The 15,421-nt window shown below is 51.1% G+C and overlaps 7 protein-coding genes across 7 annotated transcripts; all 7 read right to left on the bottom strand.

The window, feature by feature from the left end:
- Positions 1-92: 92 nt before the first annotated feature.
- BO95DRAFT_512796 (putative mitochondrial carrier protein) lies at positions 93-2,119 on the bottom strand. Its single transcript, XM_025591546.1, has 3 exons — positions 1,716-2,119; positions 1,306-1,603; positions 93-1,237 (listed from the first exon to the last, which is right to left on the bottom strand). Exons 1-3 carry the CDS (start codon positions 1,917-1,919, stop codon positions 468-470), a joined length of 1,272 nt encoding a protein of 423 aa, XP_025444412.1. The 5' UTR covers positions 1,920-2,119; the 3' UTR covers positions 93-467.
- Positions 2,120-2,643: 524 nt separating this feature from the next.
- BO95DRAFT_72069 (uncharacterized protein) lies at positions 2,644-4,407 on the bottom strand. Its single transcript, XM_025592169.1, has 4 exons — positions 3,992-4,407; positions 3,906-3,923; positions 3,544-3,767; positions 2,644-3,449 (listed from the first exon to the last, which is right to left on the bottom strand). Exons 1-4 carry the CDS (start codon positions 4,057-4,059, stop codon positions 2,896-2,898), a joined length of 864 nt encoding a protein of 287 aa, XP_025444411.1. The 5' UTR covers positions 4,060-4,407; the 3' UTR covers positions 2,644-2,895.
- A 940-nt stretch (positions 4,408-5,347) lies between these two features.
- Positions 5,348-7,661, bottom strand: aspB (septin AspB). Its single transcript, XM_025592170.1, has 5 exons — positions 7,610-7,661; positions 7,351-7,443; positions 6,749-7,030; positions 6,230-6,696; positions 5,348-6,173 (listed from the first exon to the last, which is right to left on the bottom strand). Exons 2-5 carry the CDS (start codon positions 7,352-7,354, stop codon positions 5,538-5,540), a joined length of 1,389 nt encoding a protein of 462 aa, XP_025444410.1. The 5' UTR covers positions 7,355-7,443; positions 7,610-7,661; the 3' UTR covers positions 5,348-5,537.
- A 1,478-nt stretch (positions 7,662-9,139) lies between these two features.
- On the bottom strand, positions 9,140-9,727 carry BO95DRAFT_71982 (uncharacterized protein). The gene has a single exon (XM_025592167.1). It carries the CDS (start codon positions 9,529-9,531, stop codon positions 9,211-9,213), a length of 321 nt encoding a protein of 106 aa, XP_025444409.1. The 5' UTR covers positions 9,532-9,727; the 3' UTR covers positions 9,140-9,210.
- Positions 9,728-10,574, bottom strand: BO95DRAFT_71988 (uncharacterized protein). Its single transcript, XM_025592168.1, has one exon. The coding sequence runs from the start codon at positions 10,431-10,433 to the stop codon at positions 9,924-9,926; it is 510 nt and encodes a 169-aa protein (XP_025444408.1). The 5' UTR covers positions 10,434-10,574; the 3' UTR covers positions 9,728-9,923.
- Positions 10,481-11,005, bottom strand: BO95DRAFT_440936 (uncharacterized protein). The gene has a single exon (XM_025586071.1). It carries the CDS (start codon positions 10,966-10,968, stop codon positions 10,717-10,719), a length of 252 nt encoding a protein of 83 aa, XP_025444407.1. The 5' UTR covers positions 10,969-11,005; the 3' UTR covers positions 10,481-10,716.
- BO95DRAFT_440934 (FACT complex subunit POB3) lies at positions 10,928-13,019 on the bottom strand. Its single transcript, XM_025586070.1, has 6 exons — positions 12,859-13,019; positions 12,578-12,800; positions 11,963-12,486; positions 11,670-11,909; positions 11,486-11,617; positions 10,928-11,429 (listed from the first exon to the last, which is right to left on the bottom strand). Coding segments are annotated over exons 1-6 (1,359 nt in total). The 5' UTR covers positions 12,861-13,019; the 3' UTR covers positions 10,928-11,191.
- Between the last annotated feature and the right edge of the window lie 2,402 nt (positions 13,020-15,421).

The raw sequence follows: 15,421 nt of genomic DNA, 5'->3' as shown, positions 1-15,421 counted from the left end.
CCCCCCCCCCCAAATGTAAACAAATTACCTGAATCATAAATCATAAGTATACTAACAATCAACAATCGAAGTAAAATTATCGAACCATGTCTATTCTCTAGTAATCTATGTAGTTAGTTCGTTCTTGATCTTTTTATACACACAACATGACCGAGACAGTAAAATCCCATGTCCTCTCATGCAATCAATCATGCCATCAGAAATCAAAAGGGACAAACACAAGAGGGCGGCGACCGTAGGGAAATGGAGGGAGATGCTCTATGACAATAAAACAACAAGATAAGAAAAGGGGTGGTAAAAAGAACACACAAGAAAAAGAGAAGAAGGAAAAAAAAAATCGGTCATGCCACACCCCTACCGGAACGCCCTCCCCAATAAACCCCGTCTAGGTTGCATCATCATGCTCCGGTTTTCTTCCATCCTTCTATCTACAATGGACATCAGCGTGCCCAACCCTCATCCCGCATCTAGAGGGGGTTGAGCTCCCCTTTGTTCTCCCAGTCCTCGAACTTTTTCAGGAGATATTGATACATCACCAACATCGTTCCACTTTGAATGCTGGTCCACACACCACGAGGTCCAACACCGCGGAACCAGCCTGCCAGCCCTTCCGTTTGGTAGATCATCTTCAAGCCAGTGAAGAACGACGACGTATCCAAGCGAGGAGCTCCAGGCGGGTTCACCGACGTGGAGGCTCCCGAAGTGGAGATTGGGCGCGCATGCGTGCGCAGGCTCGACGTCGTCTGCGAAGCCGCGTGGTGGCGCGGTCCCTCTTTGGTCGATGGGTGCTCCGCCGCCGAGTGCGAGGAGGAGCCCGGAGGGCGACTCGAGGGTGTGGTCTCGGGGTTCTGCTGGGTCTGGATACGTGTCTTGACCACGTCCATCGGGCATGTCAACACACCCGCCATCCCACCCGCAGTAACAGCCGTCAGGATCTCCAGGCCTAGCCCAATATCTCGAGAGCCCACCCATTCTTTGGCCATTCGTTGCTCTTGCTCGTAAAAAGCGAACTGGAGGGCGGAAAAGGGAAGATCGCGGTAGATCGTCGCCCGGTATCCGTAGTAGAGCGCGGAAAATCCTTCCTGGCGAATGATGGTGCGCAGCGCATCCCTGGTCGAGCGGTAATTATATCCCGAATTGAAATGGGGGTTGTTGTAGCGTCCTTGGAGCTGTAGGCGAGTCTTCAAGACCTCCGAGGGAACATAGACGATAGAGGCGGCCAAGTCCGCGAAGAAGCCTATAAGCCCATTTCCGATTAGCACCGAAATGCAACCGCAAATGACGAAGCCCCCAAACTACACTTACCTCCAGAAAGATACGCCACATTCGCATTGATTCCCGCATCTAGCATGAGACGTTTTGTGTACTCGTAGGTTCCAAAGAAGATAACGGTGCCGGGGAAGGAGCCGAAAAGCGCAGGAGTCACTCCGCCGTACAGGCCGCGGAAAAGGCCTTCTTGTCGGTAGATGGTCGCATAGGACGAAGTCATGGAGGTGTACTTGGGAGGAAAATGCGGATCGCCCTGTTGCCGCGTCTTGACGGTGTCTAACGAGTGCATGAGCATGTCACCGCAGGTGCCACCAATACCTCCAGCGAACATTGCCTGTAGGTCGAATTGGAGGATTAGCCCAACACTCGTGAATGGAGATAGGATGTGCGCCATGAAGTGCGCGCGCGCGGTATAACAGTAAAGATGGCGAAGACAAGCTACATACATGTAGGTACGGTGGACGAGGCTCCTCTTCCTCGTCATGGTGAGACTGTGCATTCTGTACATGATGTTCCTTGTTTGCGCTTATCGGCGTCGTCTGACGGAGATCGGTCGGGCCATTTTGAATAAGGGACTTCGACGCGGGGGAGTCTGACGAAGGTGTCTCTGTCGTCGCAAAGAAGCCCAAGACACGCGAAGTCAAGCTCATTGCAAGAAGACCGCAACCCACCGGATCGTGGTGCGGGCCAGACCACGGGGGTTGGGATGCGGCGACGGTGGATTAACAGGAGCACGCCACCTCGAACCACGAGGGGACGGCGGATTAGGAGGAAGATATATAGGAGCGAAGATACAATAGAATGCGAGAATAATCAACCCTGGGGAAAGGGGACTAATAAGCAGGGCACATCACAGCTTGAAAGTGACGAAAGCCCGACTGCCCGAAACCCCAAAATTTCGTCGGCCTATCGTCGGTTTGTAGTTTTCTCCGCTGTCCGGAGGCCGTGTCGCCGCCTCAGGCAACAAACATTTCTGTTATCAATCATGTTCTTGGTTGACAAATAGACTATAGGCATTTATCTCTAGATCGCGATCAAGTAGATACTTATCTACAGTAAGTAGTCGTACTATGCGGCTGACACTCTTTCTGTCACTGTGAAAAGTTAAGCCAATCACAACCATAGAGCTTCTGGGCAAACAATCTCCGCGCTGCTCATAGACAGTAAGTCGAAGAATTGTATTGGAAAAGAGGCAAAAGCTAATCACATCAATCGCATCAATCACGCCACTTTCGCATTGCAGAAAAAGAAAGTATATAAGGAATAGGACGCGTTCCACTCAAGCAAAAGCACTAGACATTACGCATAAAAACCTCACCCGCTCGCTGTCCTGCGACAAGGTCCAAAGCCATCCGTGCTTCTGCCCATAAAGAGGCTACATATCCTTCCTTTTCTCCACCCTTCAATACCTCAAATACCATCCACAGTTTCCAAATCTCAAAAGCGACCATCAACCCCGGAACGCAGTCAAAGAAAATGGTCATTGGCTCATTCAATCTTCATCAGACGCAATAGTCGATAATCAGAGCCGACAGTCCCTCTCAGGCGCAGATTGGCCGCAGGGTTCAATTTTATCACATCTATCCAGCTTCCGCGAGTCGCCTCTATTGAGAGCGGATGGGCAATTTATTGGGGCTTCTTAGCGGTCGCTCCGCTCAAGCGGCCGAGATCGGTGGCCTCGTAGGCTTGGCGCACAAAAGCCTTAAAAGACTCCCATCCCTGGCGAACGGCGGGTGGGGTGCTCTGGTGGGAAACCGAGGCGTCGACTCGAGCAGTGAAGTGGCGGACGGAGCTCTGGACAAAGGAGCTCTGGGAGTATCTCGCACGGAAGAAAGCCAAGTAGATAGCGAAAAGGACAATGCTGCCCTTCGAGAAAGTGAGAACGGCGACGGCCAGGCGGAACAACAACGCCATCTCGAGGTGCGCCACAAGATCCATGCTGGCATCGTAGTACTGTTTCACGAAGCGGCCAATAGTTTCCGCCAAGGGAGATTGTCTAACTGCAGGCCTGGGCGAACCGGGAGAGGAGGGAGATCCCGGAGCGCCAGCGGCCTGAGGGCCCTGGAGGGTAGGGATCAGGTGAGCACGAGTGTAGGTCGCAACGTGGAAGACGGAATAAACGCTGAATGGAAGCAGAGCGAGCGACACCTGGCGCGAGTAGAGCCACACCAGCGCAGTGCCTGTGGACGTTGTCAGCTTTTGAAGCTCTCATCTCCTCGTGTCGTATTCGCCCCAATTTCAATTTCACATCTCAAGGAGGAGAAGTAGACCCACCAAGGTACTGGACATTCTCATCGCCAGCAAGCTTGATCGCAATGTTAGGGAGCCCGCCCTGGAGCCGGCCGCGAGCGATATGGCCCTTGTACACAACAATTCCGTATGTCGCAGCAGCCGACAAGAATGCCAGGCGGTAAGAGACTTGGGCCGAGTTGGAGTAATAGTTGAATGTGATGTAAGACACGAAATAGCGTAGGACAGAGAGTAACAATGTCACATGTCTATCATCTGATCAGTTATTGCGATTCAAACAGTCAAGCTGGCAACATGGTCAGGCACTGCGAAGCGGAATTGTTTCATCCACTTCAATTGCAGCCGATATTGTGCTGTAAGGGTCGCGCAGACGGAAAATAACGTACCCAACAAACCAGGCGAATCTGGATGCGAAAGACCTTGTTAGCATTGTGACGCAGTCGAGTTGTGGAGGAAGCAAACAAACACTTACTGCAACGTCTGAGCAAGAGCCTTGAGCCTCTCGGGCAAAGGCAAATTTGAAGGGGGTGGAGGAGCCATGGGGGATGAATAGATTATGTGTGGTAATTATTGAGTAACGGCGATGGGCTTATGGACAACTCGATGGGATCGAGTGGCTATGGGACTAGATGAAGAAAGGAACTTGGGGAGGGAGAAGGAAACGAGACAGATAAGAAGAATTGAGCGGTAAAAGGGCTATTTGGGGGGGAGGGGGCTATGAATAGATCTCCACTAAATCGCTGACGAGGGAGGCTGGCTGGGCTAGGCGGGGGTATTTAGTAGTGGAAGGGTGAGGGAAGTAAGTGGAAGTGGAAGCTGGAGAGGAAGTGGAAGAGGCGGGTTTGTGTGTGTGTGTGTGTGGTGAACTCGAACTAGGCAAGACTGACTGCCACTGTCCAGTTCAGTCCAGTTCAGCTCAGTCCGACCCAGTCCATGCGCAGCGCGGCGGCCGAGGGAGACGAACTGGCGGCTCGACGGAGCTTCCCTTCCCGTGACGTCGCGCCGCCCGCAATGATGCAACAAACAACCATCGCGGAAAGCTTGTCGACATCATGATTTGCCTCCAACGCCCCCCCCAAGAAAACACAATGCGAAACTTGGTTTTTTAGTTTTACTGGTTGGGTTATTTCCCTTTCTTCGTGTGCCCTCGAACTTGTACCAACTCTTGGTTCTTGCTTCTTCAATTGCTGCTCATCATGTTCAAATTATTATAATATCCTCTCCCCGACTCTTGCATCACATCTTCGTCTCCAGGCAGCTAGCTACGCCACAAATAGAGCCTCGGTAATACTTCCGATCGCTTTTCGGTAAAACTTCAGATTGACAACTAACACAACAAGCAAACAACATGGAGGAATAAAAAGGAAAAACGTCCAGAAAAGATGGTCGGGGGTAGGCGATGTCACTAAAATGTGTAGAAGAGGCAAAAGTGTACCGAAGATAAATAGAAGTAATAGTACCAGGCCACGAAAAAGGGTGGGGAATAGGAAATAGGCGGGAACAAGGTATAGCGTAGGCAAAAGTACATAACAAGAAGCGAAGAGTGGACATGAAGCAGTGAATTCCGACCCTGAAGTGATCCTGCAGGCCGTCTCCCCGTGCATCGTCTTGCCCATCCAGGGCCAGACCACTGACCATCCAAATAGAGCACTGAGTCGGATATAGCCCTTGTATTCCTGTCTCCTAGTCAAGCCCCCAATTCGGAATTAAATGGGTTGAAGCGAGAGAAGAAAAAAATGAAATATCCTTCTTCTTTGGTCCTCACAATCAATGTAGAGTCATCACTGAAAGCAGATACGAGAAAAGTAAAGGTTCGAGAGAGTGTGGGGGTAGAGAGAACGAATAAACACAAGAGAAAGAAGGCAGGCGGCTAAAAAGAGCGTGCGGCCAATCGACAGTCGTGGAGAAGTGTGCGTCAAACCACCAAAGCGCCCTCCGACGACCATGCGTACCCTGGGTGGCCCATTGGCAGAGCCCCTGGATAGGAGCATCGAAGCACCGGTCGTGCGTGCGTTCGTTTAACGAAGAGAGAATCCCTTCCTCTTTCCCTTCTCTTCGATGGGTCTCCCTGTTTCCAGACGACCCTTCTTTTCTTCTAGTTCCAGGCGTTGACGCTCCAATTGATCTTTCATCTCGCGGTGTCGTGCGTATAGTTCGTCTTCGCTCTGTTTCAACTTGCTCTCCTTCTCTGCCACCTTCTGCTGGAAGACCATCTTCATCTCCGCTTCCATCTTGGCGAGCTTCTGCTCGTGGAGAGCACGCTCCTCCTCCTGCTTGACAGCCGGGTTGACCTCCTTGAACACGCTCGGGTCCTGGGCGACACCCATCTGGGTGAGCTTGTCGGAACGGTAGTTCTCATACAAGCTGTTGTTCGTGTGCTCCTTGAGCTCTTCCATGTGGGTACGGATCAACATCTGACGGAGCTTGACAAAGTCGCAGTGCTCCTCGTTGTCGACCTCAATGACACCCCAAGGGTAGCTACGTCCACGGACCTTGCGGCCATCGGCGGCAGTGACCTCGGCGTTGGCACCAACCACGGCGAAGGGGACCTTGGACATGATCTCCTGGTTCTCAGCGATAGTCTCCTCATCGTCGAGCTCATAGCGGGGACCTTCGAAGATCTGGATGGAGTGGTGCTGGATATCGGCAAGGATCTGAATGGCCAGGTTAGCTATGGTTTGACAGGGAGGAGGCGTATAGATTATCGTACTCTTTGCTTGAAGGCGGCAATTTCCTCGTCCGTCAGGGTATCGGCCTTGGCGATCACAGGGATCAGGTTGACCTTGGTGTGCAACCGGCGCATGACCTCAATATCCAGAGGCTTCAGCGAGTGACCGGTGGGCTGGATGAAGTAGACACATGCGTGGATACGGTTGTCAATAATATTGGTACGGTTGACCTTGTTCTCGGCCTCAAGGTAGGCATCATATCTCTGTTCAATGTTCTCGACAATAGGGCGCCACGAGTCGTCGTTGTTCACAAAATCACCGAATCCAGGAGTGTCAACGACCGTCAGGCGCAGGCGCACGCCGTTCTCTTCGATATCGGCGCTGATGGACTGAATTGAGACCGTCTTGGGGATAATGTCGTGGCTAGGTCCGGTGCGTTCCTTAGGGGGGTAGAGGGAGGTGTTGAAGAGGGTGTTCACTAAAGTCGACTTTCCGAGTCCAGATTCACCTGCAATGCGTGTCAACTGACGCCCAACCCTGAGGCCGGAATCGAGACCTACCGACAACCATCACGTTGAAGTTGAAGCCCTTGCGAACACTCTTGCGGTGCCACTGATTCGGCAGGTTGGCGAAACCAACATAGCCTGTCAGCTTCCGGCGAACGACATTCTTCATATCCGTAGCCGCCTGAGCAGCAGCCTTGGGGTCTTTAGAGCTGACGGTCTGAGCAGCCCCGGAGCCCATAGGGTTGCTGCGTTCAACGAAAGGCGAGCTGGGCTTGCTGCTGGGGGGTGATGCAGAGACCGGGGTGCCATTGGCAGCAGGAGCAGGAGGGGGTGTGGCTACATTATGCGGAACAGAGTTAGCAGTCGTCGCTTCAGATTCTTGACTGTCACTTTCTGAAGACAGGCGCCCCAGCACCGGCGAGAACGAGTGACGTTTAGGCTTCGGTGAATTCTTCTGAGGTGAGGGTGCTAGAGTTTCGGAGTCCCCTTGCGAGCGACCATCCGCACTCCGGTTCCTGACAGGAGGCATTGTTCTTTCACAGGGCGCGAGGATTTCGAGGTAGGCACAGGGCAAGGGTTGGATTGGAAGATCGAATGGAAACGAGAGCACGGAACTGCAGGGTGGTGGGAAAAGGTGTCATAGATGACAGGCTTACCCATTGTGGAAGTTTAAAGGTGTAGGATTTTGAAGCGAGCGTAGAGGGAGGTAGCGAGCGTCGAAGAGGAAGTTTCCCCTGAAGAAGTTGCGCCTTCTTGGTTAGCGATAGAGTCCTTGCAGGATGCAATCAAGGGGAAGGAGCCGGAGGTAATAATGGAAGCCAGCGAGATGGGAATGACAATGCCACTTTCCAAGTCTGGGTGAGGAACAGCAGAAAAAGGGAAGGCGAGTCTAAGGGAAGGCGATAGCAATCCTACCTGGGGTACTGAATCAATGTGGAAAAGGGTTGAGGTTCAGTTAATCACGGGGGGGGGGGGGGGGAAGGGTGTGGGAGGAGTAAAAGGGATGGGACCGAAATCAAGGGGAGATTTGGGAAGCACGACTTGAAAGCAAGCAAGCAAGCAATGCGCCAACAAATTATGGCTGCGATGGAAATATCTAAAACAAAAACTAGGAGGAAGGCGAAGGAAAAAGAAAAGTGTAGATAGAAAGAGGGAAGAGAATAGTGTAGTAGTACTTACTGGAGAGACAGGGGAAGAAGAGGAGGACGGAGGTGGAGGACACAGAGTAGGAGGAGGAGCGAGAGCGATTGGGTCTTGCGGAGTTGATGGATTGGGGGGGGGGGGGGGGGGGAGGGATTGCAGTGTTTAGTCTCGGGTCGTTGGAGCCAGACTGTTTGGTGGCCCTGCCCGAGTGCAGTACAGTAAGTAAATGAGTGGAAAAGAAAGGGGGGAACTTCATTGCCTCTCTTTGTTTCTACTACATACTACAACACCTAGTTACTATGGGCCTTAGTCTAATCAACTTACTGCCTTTACCTACCTTATGGTCCAACTAAGACCACTCGGCCACTAACTAATACTCTTTCTTCATTGATTTCGATCACTTCGACTGCCCACTTTGCGCTCTAATCAGGTCTGGATGATTTAGGCTTCAACTGCCGATTAACAGTTCAAGTTTATTTTCTGGGGTTATCTTGCCTTATCAGAGCACAGTTGGGACTCACAATGAGGACAGTGTCTACTTCTTCTTAACCCCTTGGCAAATCGTTCACCAACCATCACAGGCAGGGCTCCTTGTTCCTCATCATCTCCACGAGACCTGTCAAATCAACACATTTCTCTTCCTTACGATGGAAGCATGGCTAGCATAACCGAACCTCAGGCAATTTGCAGAGAGAAGCCTTTTTACCCCAGGGTATACTATACCACACCTACCAAGGGACGAATCGTGGGGAAACCCGGAACCATTCCAACAAGCCGCGATAAATTGTTCCAAATGTAGACGAGTGGGTTGGAGCTGTACTTAGAAAGAGGAGAACTCCTCCTGAACTGACCCGTGCCATACTATATGCACTGTGCATCACCCGAGATAGGTCAACGCCAGCCATTGATTGAGTGCGAACCTCCTTCTTGCGTCAAGTTTGTTTGTTCCCTCTTGAACCTGTATGGTTGTGGTGTGATGGGTAAGATATATCATGCGGTGCTGATCGTAGAAGATTATCGGCCCATGGCCTCCTTTCCAACAACATCCGCTGGCATTCCATATAGTTTCAGCACCACAGAGACACTGCAGCTATTTCCTTTGAGGAGAGGCTGGACACAACTTATGCCACACCCACACCCACACCCACACACACACACCATACAGATTCATCTGGACTGGGCACACATATTTCCGGGTTCTCATCCGACGCGTAACCGCGTTACCACTTAGTACAATCATCCTGGGGGGTTGACTGGAAAGAAAAGCAGCTGCCGTGGAACGGAAAAACCCGATCCACCGCCCACCGAGAGGCCAAGCGTGGTTTATTCGCCAATCATCACTGACCGCTAACGGTCCGGGGACAAGCGTCAAGTCACACCATGGACGGGCTGCAACTGGAATATACCCGGTAAAGTTCGTTCCGATTTGAAACAAATAAACTATTCGGGCATCGGTTGAGGGGGAGTGACGATCGGTATATAAATAATAGATAGTACCTATACTGGAATCCCCTCAAATTCCCCAAGATTGAGAATGATGCGCACCACCCACCACCAAAAAAAGCATTCATTGACAGTATTCCATCAGATCCCCCGATCCCAAACAGAAATACAAACACTACCCACCTCGAATCCCCTAGTGGCGGTGATCTATAAATGGAAATATGCATGATGCATCTGCGATAAACCTGCATGGTCCTCTGTAGTCTAGAAAAAGAAAAAAAGTAAATTCAGTTTCTAGGAAAACCAAACTGCACGCCACCGTGGTCCATTACACAGCAAGGGGAAGCTAACTAGGTTTGCTATCGGAAGTAAAGTCTCACCTCCAGGCTTTTCCTCCCGCCCCCCCTCTTCGGCACTCTTGTACGACGACACACCTCCACCACAAACAGATGAGCATTTATTACCCATATTCGAATTAAATGCCTGCCAAGTTGGGATGGTGAATTCGGACTTATTCTCTTCGATCAACTGCAACTGCAAAAGAGCAATGGAATGTCCGACTTGGGGGAAGCAATCACTCTAGTTATAGGAGGCTGTTTTATCGTAGGACCAAAATGACCGTCCGTGCTAACCTTGAACCCATCTATACTGGGCTTTCCCACCTATGACCCGAAGCTCGATGCGCGGACCGGACGGTGCAGTGGCTTGATGAGGTTCTCACTGAGAGATTTTCCCGGATGCGGTTGGATGAGGAGAAATGGTTCGGCCGCTTATCTCGTGATCGCGACTGAGACACCCGGCTGGGTTTGTGCGAATCGTATCGCTCACGCCTTGGGTGTTGTGTGGAAGGCAAGCAGGTTGAAGGATAGAGCAACCTGGAAGGCTTTCCAGGACGGTACAGTACACTCCCGTTTGAGATACCATCGGCTGGAACTCGACGGGGCTCGAGGAATGTCGCTGAAGCAGCAGTTTGTATCCGCACACAATCGTATTCTCCTAATCGAGAACATGAAAGCCGACCTACTAGTATAGGGAGTATCCAAGCGATATATACACGCGCTATATGTATCTGCAACCGATGGGGATCATCAATAGCGTTGTCATTAGCAAAGTTAATTCGTAGCGATATGACATATCGGATTTCTGGAATCATCTTGGCGCGCCCACGAGTGTACTCTGAAGAGGCAGTCGGTGCAGAAGGTCAAACCAGACCATGGTTATGTCCATTCCACGGCATATCTCCGTGCTTACAATGTTGACATTGGTAAAGCAGGGTTTACATGTGGTTATAGTCGTCTACGTTGCATTACAACGAGTGAAGGGGGAAGTAGCACAAGGCTGAACGTTATTGATATCTTGTATTCATTATGCGCGGAGAAGTGCCCAGTTGCTGACGGCGCGTGGCCGTCACGATGAGGCGGTCTGATGATTTTCTTTTATTTGCCAACCTTCGACTTCTTCTTCGGCCGTTCGCCTTCTGACATCTCAACATCCTCATCATCATCCCCACCGTCGGATGCATCATCCATCTGCGCATCGCTGTCGCTGCCGCTGCTCTCGTGCGCAGAATCATATTCTTCCGCGACATCGGAGTCCGACTCGGCCTCGAAATCCTCATCGGGGGACTCATCGTCTTCGTCGGCCGAGCCACGGTCAGCGCCACCAGCATCATCGTCGCTGGAGCCCATGTCTTCGTTGTCAAGAGCCGCAGCAATAAGAGCGGAGGTCTGAAGAACCAAGTCAGTCCATAGTCAAGCAGGGAAGTTGGAATGCCACAAGGGATACGTACGTCATCGGACATCTCGTTCTTAAGGCGGATGTTCTTGGCCTTGAAAAACTCCTCAAGTGGTTGTTGCTCCTCACTGGAAAGCATTAGCTACCGTTCAACCAATAGGGGTTTGAATGGAGGCCCTACCGGTTGATGTTGCTGAATTGGTGCTCGCCCAAGCCAGCCTTCAAGCTGACTGTGATATCGAACGTTCTACTGGCTGAGATTGCACCGCCAACACGAGACATGGTGACCACGGCAACATTCTCGAGTTGAATATACGTGGCGGGCTTGGGAACGAAGATCAAGCTCTTATCCAAGAAGTACAAGAGGCCTTCGTTGGCCTTGATCGAGCACTTGACTCCGCTGTGACCGTGGTGACTGTGTGATGTGTCAGTGGCCGCAATGATACAACTTCAGCCGAATAGCCAACGAACCTGACGAAATCCTTCGATGGCATGATGACCTTCTTGCCCGAGAGCCCGCGGAAGATCTTGGTGACCACCTGGTGGATTGGCTCCTCGTAACGAGGTTCCAACTTGTCCTTGTAGCGTGTCTCCATGAGCTCACTAGAGATAATGTTAGGCAGTCGTCACAGGCATCTGGTGCTGATAAACCCACTCTGTCATATTGAGCTCCAAGCTGATCTCTTCATCAAGCTTCAACTGCATAACCAAGAAAGGGTAGCGAGTCTGACCCTGCCGTAGCGGAGGCTCCAGGCCCAGGACGATCAATGTGTGGGTATCATCGTTCTTCGGAAGCAAGAAGAACTTCTTGATAGAGGCGTATTGAATCTTGTAATCGTATGTCTTACCACGCAACCGGAAGGAGGACTCGTACATGTCGATATCGAAACGACCTCTGCAAGCTCTGTTAATCCCAGATTCACGCGATGCCTTGCAGGCGACACATACCTGGGCGTCAAGTGTAGCACATCCAAGAAAGTGGCAAAAGTGTCACCCGCCACGTCTCCGATCTCAGCCTTCTCCATCAGTGTCTCGTAGAACAGGTTCGCTGCATTCTGCTCCTCGCCCTCTTCTTGCTCGCCATCCGCATTCTCATCGTCCGCGTTCTCCTCCTTGATGCCCTTTTCCGTCTTCACTGCCGTTCCGGGAATGTAGAACCGCATCTCGACCAGCTCGTCCGGACCCGCGGCGGCTTTCCGACCGCGACTCTTTGTGCTGCCGCTGGGCTGCGCAGGCGCATTGCCATCGCCTCCGAGGGCGAACTCCACGGCGACCTCGTTCTTTCCCGCCAAATTCGTGTTCGAGATCTCGGAGTACGGAATCTCGAAGGCCGGTCGGTTCTGCACGTTGAAGGAGAGCTCTGCTTTCGTGAATTCCGCCTTGCCCCAGTTCCAGCCGCGGAGGGCGTGCTCTCTGTTATCCAAGTTGATGCCGTACCAGATCCTAAACGCTTTGCTCACACGTTCGAAGTCCTAAGCATAGCGGAGACCCGAGGTTAACAAGTGAACATGCAGTGAGGTTACAGGGAGCGGGTTCAAACAAAGCCCTGATCTCAGACCATACCTCTTGATCGAATCCATCCAGCTGGATGACTCCGGAGGAACGCGACAGGATTTTCAGCTCATATCCCTTCGCCGCACGGCTCCACTGGGCCGCGCCGATGTTGCTGCTGTCGAGCGTGAAGGTTTCACCTCCTCCGGAGGGCTTCCATCCCAGCCCGGATTCTGCGAGCTTGCACTTGCCGTGCTGTTTGGAGAGGTCGAGGTAGATGTTATCAAAGCTCTCCCTAGTGGCGGACGTTAATGAACTGGACGAGAAGAGCGAGCGAGCGGAGAGGGTCTCACATGGTGGAGGAGCCTTAGGTTATTGGCAATAAAGGGCGCGGACGAGTTCAGACGATAATTTTAAGAAAGCTAACGAAGATTTCAGGGTATGTGAGGTTCGTAAGGGTGTAGACTTTTGACTCAGTGACTGACGGTTGAAGGTGTTCCGATAAAGAGCTCCGATATCCTTTTTTCACGTCGCGTTGCGCGCCGCCGTGGTTCGTCCGTCTTACTACGCCAGGGGATCTTGGCGCTGGTGGCAAGCATTAATGCCTTAGGCATAAATGTGCTCGGTATCAGTGAGTCTGCGCCGTACATCCACGTAGCACAAAGGCACAGCACTAGGACTAGAGCAGGATGCGAGAATTAGCAAATACTGGTTAGTGTAAGTGAATAGGAGTATTGATAGATGGTATCTGTTTTTGGGTTATAGGAGCCAAGGAAATGATCGCGAGGTATGTGTTAGTACATGTGTATTGTCTATAAAAGAAGGCAAAAGCAATCCTCTATGTGCTTACCATTTGCTATGCAGCAGTTGTCGCATTGTGGATTAGTGGTTGGACGGTTAACTCCTCTATCTTGGTCGGCGTGAATATATTTCCAACCGCAAGATGTATACCTTCGGAATGTAGCCATTATCCTGTAAGCACATGCTTAGGTGCCTTACAACAAACCAATCCAGATATATTTAGTGAGCCTATAAATCAAACCATGTGTTGCGATCCCGGCCACTTCTAACGCTCCCCGAGACTGAAGTCTGTCCCACCACAGCCTGCAAATTTGTGTAAGGTCGCAGACGATCTGCCGCTCAGTCTATAATGCAGTAGCTGCGAGACGATGAGTCACTACAGCCAGAAACAAGTACAACAAGAGTGAAAGAGACATGCAACTCTTCAAGCATGAGAGGCGATTTCCCTATGCTGGGTCAGTCTAAAAGGAAACCTTGGTGCTTAGGATAGTGTCACAACAGTACAAGTCAAGAAATGAGATCTATTTTTTGGCGATAGGCGTTAGTTGTGCGATCAGATTCGAGCAAAGAGTCAAGTGCAATTTTCTCTACAAAAATACAGCGCAGCCACTGTTCTAGACTCTTGAGATGCGCCGCGAATATAATATAAACTGAGACACGGTAGCATGGCTAGATTATGTCCTGCTTAGCGCAGAACTGCATGTAAGTCTCATCGCTTCGCCGTCGGAATTAGTCAACGACGAAAGTTGGATCGCTTTGCTCTCTAAGAAGTACGATGAACGTGCAGGGCTAGCCAGCCAATTTATCCTAGGTCGAAGCCTTGAGCGCAAGGTTCAAACCATATTTGAAGCACGGGGCTGGATGGCGGGATCTCGAAAGCTTTATTGTAACAATTTCAATCTTAAAGGCTGGAGCTGATATCATCAGTGGTTGTCTGGCTGGAATTAGTTGACGCATGTTGCACTCTGTAACAGCTATGAGGAAGATCGAAATAAAGATGATGTGGCTGTAGATGTATCCTGTATGCTGTACGTTGATGTATGCTGCTGCATCCTTTTGTAGCCGTCAATGCTGGTGCATACTTCACCGCCAGTGAGAACTACCAGTAGATAAGAGACGTCTGAAAGCCTTGCAGGCTGGGTATAGTTGCTTTATTCTCTGGACGTATCCGAGAATGTCGACCTGTTGGCCCCTTGGGTTGTAAGCTGTTGGAATTATTAGCGAAGATCCCCTATTAATAGGTCATAACATACAAACATCAATATTTGTCCAGACCGTAAGGTGTCTCCTTGAATTGCGCCTGGCAGATTTGTAGGTTTATTGCCCACTCCTTAATTCTGCGAGCCATTGAAGGTGGTCTTGGGGCGTCGCTCGGAAAGAGCTGTGATGTTTGTTCTGTAGATACGGCGAGATATCACTGACTCTGAGTTAGTCTCCCCCCCCCCACCATGGGTGGACACACCAAACCAAACATAGCAATTAATCGCATAAGCAGTGGCTCATCTTTGAAGTGGCTGGCGAGTCAGCACCTCGCGGATCAACCGACTTACCGGCCGCCCCTCTCCAAATTACAGAGTGGAACCCGGACCGGGCGAGAAGATCAATAATAGTACTAGCTTAATGGTACCTGAAAACCATCGCAGAACAAACAACCAAAAAGCCCCTACCGGGCCTGCCCACACACTCAACTCACTAAACTCACTGCCTGCCCTGCCTGCCTGCCAGCCAGCCTGCCAGCTTGCCATGTCACTCTTTCGGTCCATCCAACTTTTATCACTCATTCGTTAATCCCTTTAGACCTGACCACTCATAGTCCGATTCGGCCTCTTGGCTATAGAACACATTCGTTTTTTCAACTCCCCTTTAAACTAAGTATCATTCTTTACATGCTGCTCTGCTGAGAGTCTTTCACTCCTTTTTCTGGCTCCCGCGTGTGTTTGTGCCGCACCCGAACAAGTCGGCCCTCTTCTCACCCAAGCTGTTTCCACCCATTCAATTCTTTTGACTCGTCCTGGAGCACGTTGATCTCTCCAGACGACTCTCTTCTTCTCCCTACCATTCTCTCCTTCCAAGAGAGTCACCTTCACAACTTGCCTGTCGTCGCGAACCCGAACA

Source organism: Aspergillus brunneoviolaceus (assembly GCF_003184695.1).
Source record: "Aspergillus brunneoviolaceus CBS 621.78 unplaced genomic scaffold BO95scaffold_18, whole genome shotgun sequence".
In the NCBI taxonomy this organism is placed as follows: domain Eukaryota; kingdom Fungi; phylum Ascomycota; class Eurotiomycetes; order Eurotiales; family Aspergillaceae; genus Aspergillus; species Aspergillus brunneoviolaceus.
Note: the sequence above shows the minus strand (reverse complement) of the source record. Positions and strands in the feature narration are given on the sequence as shown.

Coding starts and splice junctions, on each gene's coding strand:
- BO95DRAFT_512796 (XM_025591546.1), bottom strand. CDS start 1,919: ATGAGCTTGACTTCGCGTGTCTTGGGCTTCTTTGCGACGACAGAGACA. Junction 1,604..1,715: donor CTCGTCCACCGTACCTACAT/GTATGTAGCTTG, acceptor TTCGACCTACAG/GCAATGTTCGCTGGAGGTAT. Junction 1,238..1,305: donor TGTGGCGTATCTTTCTGGAG/GTAAGTGTAGTT, acceptor ATGGGCTTATAG/GCTTCTTCGCGGACTTGGCC.
- BO95DRAFT_72069 (XM_025592169.1), bottom strand. CDS start 4,059: ATGGCTCCTCCACCCCCTTCAAATTTGCCTTTGCCCGAGAGGCTCAAG. Junction 3,450..3,543: donor TGAGAATGTCCAGTACCTTG/GTGGGTCTACTT, acceptor CAACGTCCACAG/GCACTGCGCTGGTGTGGCTC.
- aspB (XM_025592170.1), bottom strand. Junction 6,697..6,748: donor CTTCAACGTGATGGTTGTCG/GTAGGTCTCGAT, acceptor CACGCATTGCAG/GTGAATCTGGACTCGGAAAG. Junction 6,174..6,229: donor TTGCCGCCTTCAAGCAAAGA/GTACGATAATCT, acceptor CTGGCCATTCAG/ATCCTTGCCGATATCCAGCA.
- BO95DRAFT_71982 (XM_025592167.1), bottom strand. CDS start 9,531: ATGCAGGTTTATCGCAGATGCATCATGCATATTTCCATTTATAGATCA.
- BO95DRAFT_71988 (XM_025592168.1), bottom strand. CDS start 10,433: ATGATTCCAGAAATCCGATATGTCATATCGCTACGAATTAACTTTGCT.
- BO95DRAFT_440936 (XM_025586071.1), bottom strand. CDS start 10,968: ATGGGCTCCAGCGACGATGATGCTGGTGGCGCTGACCGTGGCTCGGCC.
- BO95DRAFT_440934 (XM_025586070.1), bottom strand. Junction 11,910..11,962: donor GTGCTACACTTGACGCCCAG/GTATGTGTCGCC, acceptor CAGAGCTTGCAG/AGGTCGTTTCGATATCGACA. Junction 11,618..11,669: donor TTGGAGCTCAATATGACAGA/GTGGGTTTATCA, acceptor CATTATCTCTAG/TGAGCTCATGGAGACACGCT.